Source organism: Sorghum bicolor, chromosome 8 (assembly GCF_000003195.3).
Source record: "Sorghum bicolor cultivar BTx623 chromosome 8, Sorghum_bicolor_NCBIv3, whole genome shotgun sequence".
Classification (NCBI taxonomy): domain Eukaryota; kingdom Viridiplantae; phylum Streptophyta; class Magnoliopsida; order Poales; family Poaceae; genus Sorghum; species Sorghum bicolor.
Genome location: NC_012877.2, coordinates 2,585,517 through 2,593,794, shown reverse-complemented (window position 1 = coordinate 2,593,794; position 8,278 = coordinate 2,585,517). Strand labels below are relative to the sequence as shown.

General features: G+C 46.7%; 1 protein-coding gene across 1 annotated transcript; it reads right to left on the bottom strand.

Annotated features, from left to right (window-relative positions):
• On the bottom strand, nucleotides 5,402-6,253 carry LOC8074854 (E3 ubiquitin-protein ligase EL5). Its single transcript, XM_002441757.2, has one exon. The coding sequence runs from the start codon at nucleotides 6,230-6,232 to the stop codon at nucleotides 5,531-5,533; it is 702 nt and encodes a 233-aa protein (XP_002441802.2). The 5' UTR covers nucleotides 6,233-6,253; the 3' UTR covers nucleotides 5,402-5,530.

Sequence of the window (8,278 nt, the reverse complement as noted above, 5' to 3'; positions counted from 1 at the left end):
TCAAGATACACTCAGTGGTATTCATAGGGGCTCAAGGCTAAGGTATGGTTTTATATGAGCATTGTAAGTGCATATGAGGCCCTTATGCTAGAATGTGCATTTGATTGACTTAACGTAGAATCTTTTCAAAATCTCTAGTAGCATGAGTAGGCTGAGTGGGTTGTGAAAACATTTGGTTCTGGGTCTTTGTGGCCTAATCATGCTGAGTGTGGTTATTGTTCTCCTTGGTTGATTGACTGCCTAATCACACTCGGCATGATTCTCTCAAGTCCTAAGTCACTCTCTTATCTCTTCCTCACATCTCTAGACATCATAAGACTCATGGACATAAGACCGAGGAAAGAATTCTTGAAGAAATTTCAAAAAAAGATTTGAAATATTTTGGAGTACAAATTGTAAAGAAAAGAGATGATAAATGATTGGATTAAGTATATATGTGTTTGGACTCAGTGTTAACATAGAAGGGGTCTTGGATCAAGAAAAATAAGAAATTCAGCAAACTATTTGGAGCCCGAGCATCTCGGACGCGTTCGGCTCCATCTCGGACACGTCCGGTATGCGCGGGGTTAAAGAAGCAGCGTACCCCTTCAGACCTGTTCTCTCTTCATTCCCTTCTCTCCCTCTCAACTACCTCTTCTCTCTCATCACATTGGCGATTTCGTGAGTTGTCCGTGGAAAAGGAAGGGAGGAGGGTGGATTGGAGTCACCAAGCATCAAGAGTTAAGGATCTGCAGCGAGAAATCGAAGGCCCAACTTTTTCTCCACTCTCATGGGGGAGATCATGACTAGAGACGGATGGATTGAGCCACGAGCTAAGCACAAGAATGATCCCACTGCCATGAGGTACTACAAAAGAACAAGGGAAGCTAGAAGAGCAGCTGGCAGCGGTAGTGGCAGTGGCAGTGGAGGTGTGAGGAGGAAATCTGGTAGGCTTGCAGATAGAGCACCAGCTGATTATGGAGAAGGTAGTGATGATGATGATTCTTCATCTGCTTCAGAGTCAGATCAGTTTAGAGTTGAGGCCAGAGGTGAGATTGAGTCTAGGCATGAGTCAGGCAATGGTCAAGAGTCTGAGGATAGTGATGAAGACCATGTGCAGGCCTAGAATGTACCACCAGCACAATAGCTAGGACAGGGAGGTGGGCGTCACTTGGGGCATCCTAGAGTCTATGCTCCTAATGTGCCAGATTTTGTGCAGAGAGCAAATTACAAGGGCACAGGGATGACAAAGAGAGTGAAGACCCTTAGAAGTGAGGATCCCAGGACTCAGCAGCAGGTGATGTATGACTACAGGTTTCGCACTCTGTTTCAGATTGACTTCTACACCACTGTTATTTTGACTAGAAATCATGTGGTCATCAAGTCTCAGTGGGCTAAGTGGAAGGAGTTGAAGGCTCACAAGAAGCCTTCACTTGATAGAGCTGTTGATATTTGTGCATGGATTGGTGCTAGTGAGATCATGTCTTTCAAGCATGATTGGAACACAGAGATAGTGGCTCAGTTCTATGCCACTTTGTATGTTGATTCAGATAGGGTGATGCACTGGATGACAGCTGGCGAGTGTTTCAGTGTTGAGTATGCAGCCTTCGCTGGATATCTTGGTTTTGATGAGGAGGACCTTGCTAGAGACAAGATTCATGATGAGATAGTGACACCTCCAGAGAGGATGGGACAGCTGTACATTCCAGGCTTTAGAGGAGCAGTTGTGGGGAAGGTGAAAGGTTTTTTCCCCACATACAGATACTTGGATAGGATGTTCAGGAAGACCATTGCCTGCAAGGTTGGAGACAAGGGCAATGTGGGAGATTATAGCAGAAATCTATTGATGAGGATGTTGCCTGATGCTAGACCATTCAGTGTGTTTGATTTCATTTGGAATGAGATCAAGTCAGTGGGTGAGAGACCAGTCAAGGGATGTGGCTATGCACCTTACATCACTTATATGATTCGACAGGTGACATGCTACTCCTTTGAGTATGACAAGCAGCACAAGGTTATGAAGATTGCTGCTGACTTGGCTGAGATTGATTTGTCACCTCTAGGAGCAGCAATAGAAGGAGGTTCAGCAGCACACCCTACTCCACCTCGTGGTCCTTCCCGGTCTTCTTCACGTAGCCGTGCCCCTCCTTCTCCCATTAGGAAGTTTTTCAGTGCTATATTTGGGATGTGCAAGGACATGAATGCAATCAAGACTAGACAGCACCATGAGAGAGAAGCAAGGAGGAAGGATACTCGTACTCTCAAGGAGCTTGCACAGAAGAATGAGCTTCCTACTCCGAGGTCTCCTATTTCTAACAGTGCTGCTAGTGAGCCTGAGACTTTTGAGCAGCAGCAGGCTAGATATGAGAGAGAGTTTCAGTAGGAGTTTGGTGGATACTCTCAGTCACAGCTAGTTCCACCACAGGTCCAGTAGGGTCAGACAGACCAGGGCGAGTAGCCTGAGGCGCCCTTGCAGCAGCAGTCACAGGAGCACTGGTGGGACAGTTTTCTTTACTTTGGTGAGTCCTACGACTATGACCACGGCTTTGGTGGTGCGGGGACCTCTAGTGGCTTTGGTGGCTATGGCCATCTAGGTGACCCAGGACAGAGTGGTTCTCGCCCACCAGGTACTTCTCGCTCTCCAGATCAGAGGTATGGAGATGACGATGATGATGATGATGATGATGATGACGAGTGAGAGACAGCCAATTACATCTTGCAGCCCTCCTATGTCATATGCTTGTTCCTGTACATTTTTTGGAGATGGATGACAAAGGGGGAGAGATATTGATTAAAGCTTCAGATGTTTTTCATGTTTGGCATATTCTGAGATATGTGTTTTCATGTTTGGCATATTCTGAGATATGTACTGCAGCTGTAGTGTCTATGATGAGCTCTTTGATGTATGAGACTGGTTATATTTATCATGAGACTTGTTATATCATCTTGTATCTTGTTGAGTCTATGTGAGATGTTGAATAAGACATGGTCTTTTTCTTAGTGACTTGTGGACTTGGGAAATCTATGTGATGTTTGCTATGTGTGTTGGTTATAATTTTTAGATTTCTAATTTTTTTACAAATGTGCTGCCCTGACATGTGTTGGTGTATGTTTCATATTTATTCTTGTGTATTTTATACATGTCATGTGCATCACGGTCTTATTGTTCACACTCACTTGCACTGGATGCAATGATTTAGGGGGAGCTTGACACTCACTTAAAATGTGCAAATTGACCTTTATAGGTCTCATTATGAATTCCACTCATATTGCACATATTAAGGGGGAGCTTCAAATAAATCATTAAACCCAAGAGCTTAATTTTATTATCTTTTGTAAGCTTTAATCAAGGTTGTCATCAATCACCAAAAAGGGGGAGATTGTAAGTGCATTAAGCCACTTAATGTGTTTTGGATGATTGAATGACAACCATGATTAAAGGAACTAATGATGTTGCTAAGTGTGAAACAGGGAAAAGCTATCTCACAGGTATTTGATCCAAGCTTACAAAAGCCAAAATTATGCATTGTTATATGAAGCAATCTAGTTCAAGCACAAAACAACATTGCAAATGGAATTATTGAAAAAGGCTTACTTATTGTGAAGATAGCTATCACTCATATGAAAGCAAAAATGAAAAGTATAAAATTGATGGGATGATTCAAAGCAACATATGACTTGAAGTAGTTAATGGAAATGACTTGGTACATTTGGAGTCAAATCTATCTATTGATTGGAACCAAGTCATGTGCTCAAGATGGCTATGCTCAAGATGAAAATAAGTTTGACATGATGACATCCTCAGCTTATCAAGAATTGAAAGAAAGGCTTTGGTTTGATGGAAGCTTCTCAAGTGGTTTCAATTTGATTTATCTTTTGTTCTTGAGTTGATAGGAAAGCCGTACTATTAAGAGGGATGCATCATGATCATGGATTAATACTCTCTAGTGCTCAAGTCAACCCATGTGAGGTCTTAGAGAGACTAACCTGAGAGTTGAACTCAATGTGCATAGGTCGTGCATACCGGACGCGTCCGGTATGAGTATTGTTGCGCATACTTACTTTTTGGGTTGCGGTGACCAGGGAGTTGTTCTGGCGCGCGTCAGCTCTTCCGGTGCGCGTCAGTAGTGCTGACTTGTCGGAAGTTCCGACGTACGTCGGGAGTTCCGACGTAGGCTTCTCCGTGGTAGGGAGTAGCAAGCTAACAGGGGTAAGTCTGTTGGCCTCAACCATATCGGACGTGTCCGGTATGATACCGGACGCGTCCGGTATGGCCAACGGCTAGTTAACGGCTAGTTTTCAAAACTGTCTTTATATACCCCTCAGCCCTCTTTCTTTTGGGCTGCTAATTCTACGGGTTTGGAGACACTTTGCTGAGCTTTGCTAACTCTCCCACAACCCTCTCTTTGTGAGTGTTTGGTCTAGATTGACAAATCCAACTTGTGGGTTGAAAGTTTTTCGGTTTTGAGAGCAAGCCACCACTTGAGCACTTGAGCATATTGTCTATTTCGTGATTTGCATTTGTTACTCTTGGACTCTTCGGTCCTAGACGGTTAGGCGTCGTCGGAGAGCACCCAAGTGTTTGTGGTTGCCTCGGATTGTTTGTGCAGGTCGGATTTCGCCTCTGTAAGGGAAGAAATCATCTAGTGGAAGGAGGAGTTGGAGTTGGAAGAGACTCCGGCTAGAGTTACCTTCGCGGTAATTCTCTAGGGAGGACCTTTGAGCTAGAGTGACCTTAGTGGTATCCTCTAGGTCATCGAGTGCCTTACCCGTAGCCCCCTCAACGGAGATTAGGTCTCTACGGAGACCGAACTTCGGTAAAACAAACTTTGTGTCTCCCTTCGCATTACATTTGAAATTTGTGTCTTATCTCTTGTGTGAGCTTCTCTGCAGGGTTCTAGTATCATATATACTGTGATTGAGACTCTTGCAGGAAGAGGAAGAAGTTTCACAGCACAAGGATTGAATATCCTCTGCTCGTGAATTCCGGACGCGTCCGAGATCAAGCCGGACGTGTCCGAGTTGAACAGCACAGCACTTCTTATATAAATTGTATTATCTGTGTTGGATACCTTTTTGTAGGGTGTTGTATTTCTATACATCTTCATACAAGCTGTGTGTAGGTTTTGGAGAAGCTGGAGAACAGAAACAGCTAGGTGCTGTGTGCTCGTGTATCTCGGACGTGTCCGAGTTGATACCGGACGCGTCCGGTATTTGCGAGTGGTCAAGAATATTTCTTTGTGTGATCAAAGTGTGGTTCATGCAAATGTAATAATGGCGGTGAAGGGCGGACCAAAAGCATCAACATTTCCATTCCTAACAAAAATACCATGGCCAAATTAAGCAAATTCCCATTTTCTTTTCCCATTATCGTCAATAGCCATAGTAGGATCAGATGTTGTCAAAAAAAAATCGATGGATGCATCGCTTCATTGTTTCCTCGCATGCATTTGCTCAGTGATGATTAAACCAAAGCTCATTTCCCAACAACATACAAGATTTAGGCATGTAGTAGCTAACAACACAACATCGAAGACTGCAGAAATCAGACTCAGACGGACGGCACAATAATCGTCTCTTCTCCTTCCCCACTAACAGCCTGCGCGGGGACCTGCAGATCAGTGCCAGCAGCGGCGGGCGGCGGGTCCTGCTCCGACGCCGGTGCCGGCGGCACCTCCCCTGCTGCAGGCCCGGTGTTCTCGGAGGGGAGGCGGCAGCGGCAGATGGGGCAGGAGTTGTGCACCTCGAGCCACGGCACGATGCAGGAGGAGTGGTAGAGGTGGCCGCAGGGGAGCCTCCGCGCGGCGGCCGCGAGCGGGAGGTCGTCCTTGCAGATGGCGCAGACGGCGCCGGGCTCCGACACCTCCACCGTGGGCAGAGCCTCGATGGACGCCGCCGGCGCCGGCGTCACGCCGCCGCCTCTGACGACGACCCAGGGCGCGAACAACGCGGGGGCCGGTGGCATGGCCATGATGGGACTGCGACCACGACCGGCACGACGACGCTGCCCTGCTTCTTCCTCCTCGCCGTAGGTTTGGCGGTGGGTTGCGATTGCGATGACGAGGTCACTGTCGTCGTCGCCGTCGTGGCTGTCGTCCGAGGACGACGAGGACGAGGACCGGTCAGTCGGCAGCAGCAACACCTGCTCCGGCGGAGGCGACGACGACGTGTCGGACATGGCTGCCGGCGGCTCTCTCGGTTTCGCTCTCACACTTTCTTGGGTGCTCCGGCCGGCCGGCTCGTGTGGCATCATTTATCGGTGTCGTGCACTTGTTCAAGGGAGCGCCTGCATGGTCTTTGCTCTCGTCGTCACTCTCGTGTCGTCTGGCCTCTACGCGAGCAACCAGCGCCAAAAGTGATTTCCAAATTTCCTACTCAGCTTAATTAATCACTTAATTATTAGTAGCATGGTTGTTCATTGACGCAATCCTCTATGAATCGCCTGTTTGGTAAGGCTCCACTTTATACTTTATTAGTGAAGCTGTTTTGAAGGCTTGCTTCACGAACAACTCTATTGGTGGAGCTAGAGCCGTTTTGGTAAATCATTTGACAAAACAACTCATTTCTTAAATATGCTCTCACATAACGCCAGGTAGGATGAGGTGAAGCTCGAGAAAAACTATTTTTTTTTTTGCTCCATCGCACCCAAAAGCTTTGTGATAGCACATTTTTATGGGGTATTTGGGACTGCTCTGCTCCACATTTTCAGCTTTGCTCCACGTTTTTTAGCCAAACGGTTTCAGCTCCACGCACTCAGTTCGAGGAAAAAAGGTGGAGTTGTAAGAGCACCTCACAAACTCCAGTTTTTGTGGAGCTGCTCTACGGTGGAGTTTGTGGAGCTGTCCCAAACACCCCTTCATCAGTGGAGTCATTTTATTTTATCCTGTTTGACAGAAAACGGCTCCAAACAACTTCTGAAACCGCTGGAGAAGCCCTGCCAAACGAGACTATATATATAGTATATAGTTTCATCCTCAGCAGTGAGTCGATATACGTCGTAGTAATAATCTTTCCCTAATACTTAATTGTGAAAATTTCAGTCTGCCTAAACTTTCTGTCTGTTCCCTCTCTTTCTGCCTGCAATACGAGTCCGTCCGGAATTGGCCTTGTGAAAGACGAAAAAAAGAAAGTCCTATTAAGAATAAGGAAAGCCTAGAGCACGACGGATCCGGTTGCCGACTTGCCGCACACCGGGAAGCTGCAGCCACCCGCCACCCGCCGCCCATCGGGAAGCTGCAGCAGGGAAGCCGCAGGACCACACGCCGGATCCAGTTGCGAAAATTTCAGTCTGTCGTTGTGTCCGCCATGTCCCTATAGAATTCTTTAGAAGGGAAAAACAAAACGGCCAAAGATAAAAACTCAGAATCCAAAAAGAACTATAAATAAATAAATAAATCGATTAGAAACACACAACAAATTGTGTGGACTATAGTAGGAAAGATCTGGATTCGATTCCTCAGAGGTTCCGGCATAAAAAGATTCCAGAAACATAACGCACGATCCATCGAAGCAACCAAACAAAATTAGGGTTCCTTGGTCCAGATGGAGATGGAGAAGAAACCGATCCAAACCCCAGATATGTGGATTCAGTGAGGGACTTGCATGACCGCCGGTACAAAGCTTCACTGACAATCCCCATCTTTTCAGCCTTTTAAACCTTCCTTCTATTTCTATTAAATTTTAGTGATTTATAATAATAATAATAATAATAATAATAATAATAATAATAATAATGCTTTGCTGCATGATTTATCAGGTGCTCCGAGCCGAGCAGCATCACGTGGCTTCCGGTAGTGGTGACCAAACGCAGAGCACTGGCGTTTCCTGTAATGCAGGAATATGCCCGTTCCACCAGTGTAACAATGGTGTGGTTTATCCCACAATCTGGGATTGGCTATTCGTCTGGTCAAAATGGGGCGCAGGGCGCATACTTGCAACATCAACATATAGGTTTCATGTATATGAGCCAAAATGGGCAGATGTGCGGTCTTGTTCTTGTAAAGACCTTCCGGCCATGGACGTCGATGCAAGAGTCTAGTGGCCGCCGACGAGGTCTTCCCAACTACGGGTCTCGTGCCTCTGCCTCCGTCACTTCAGCATGTGGTGCTGCGTGTCCGGCGAGTGCCTGGAGACAGACCCACCAGCAGGAGGTGCGCGCTGGAACAGAGGTCCGTCTTCGCCTTCGGGATGATGGGGTCGCCGAAGAGGGAGGGGCCGTGGGAAAGCCAAAGAGGGAGGGGACACGGGGTCGGCAGAGCGGCGACATCTAGACGTCGGATGGAAAGACGCGGAAGAAAAT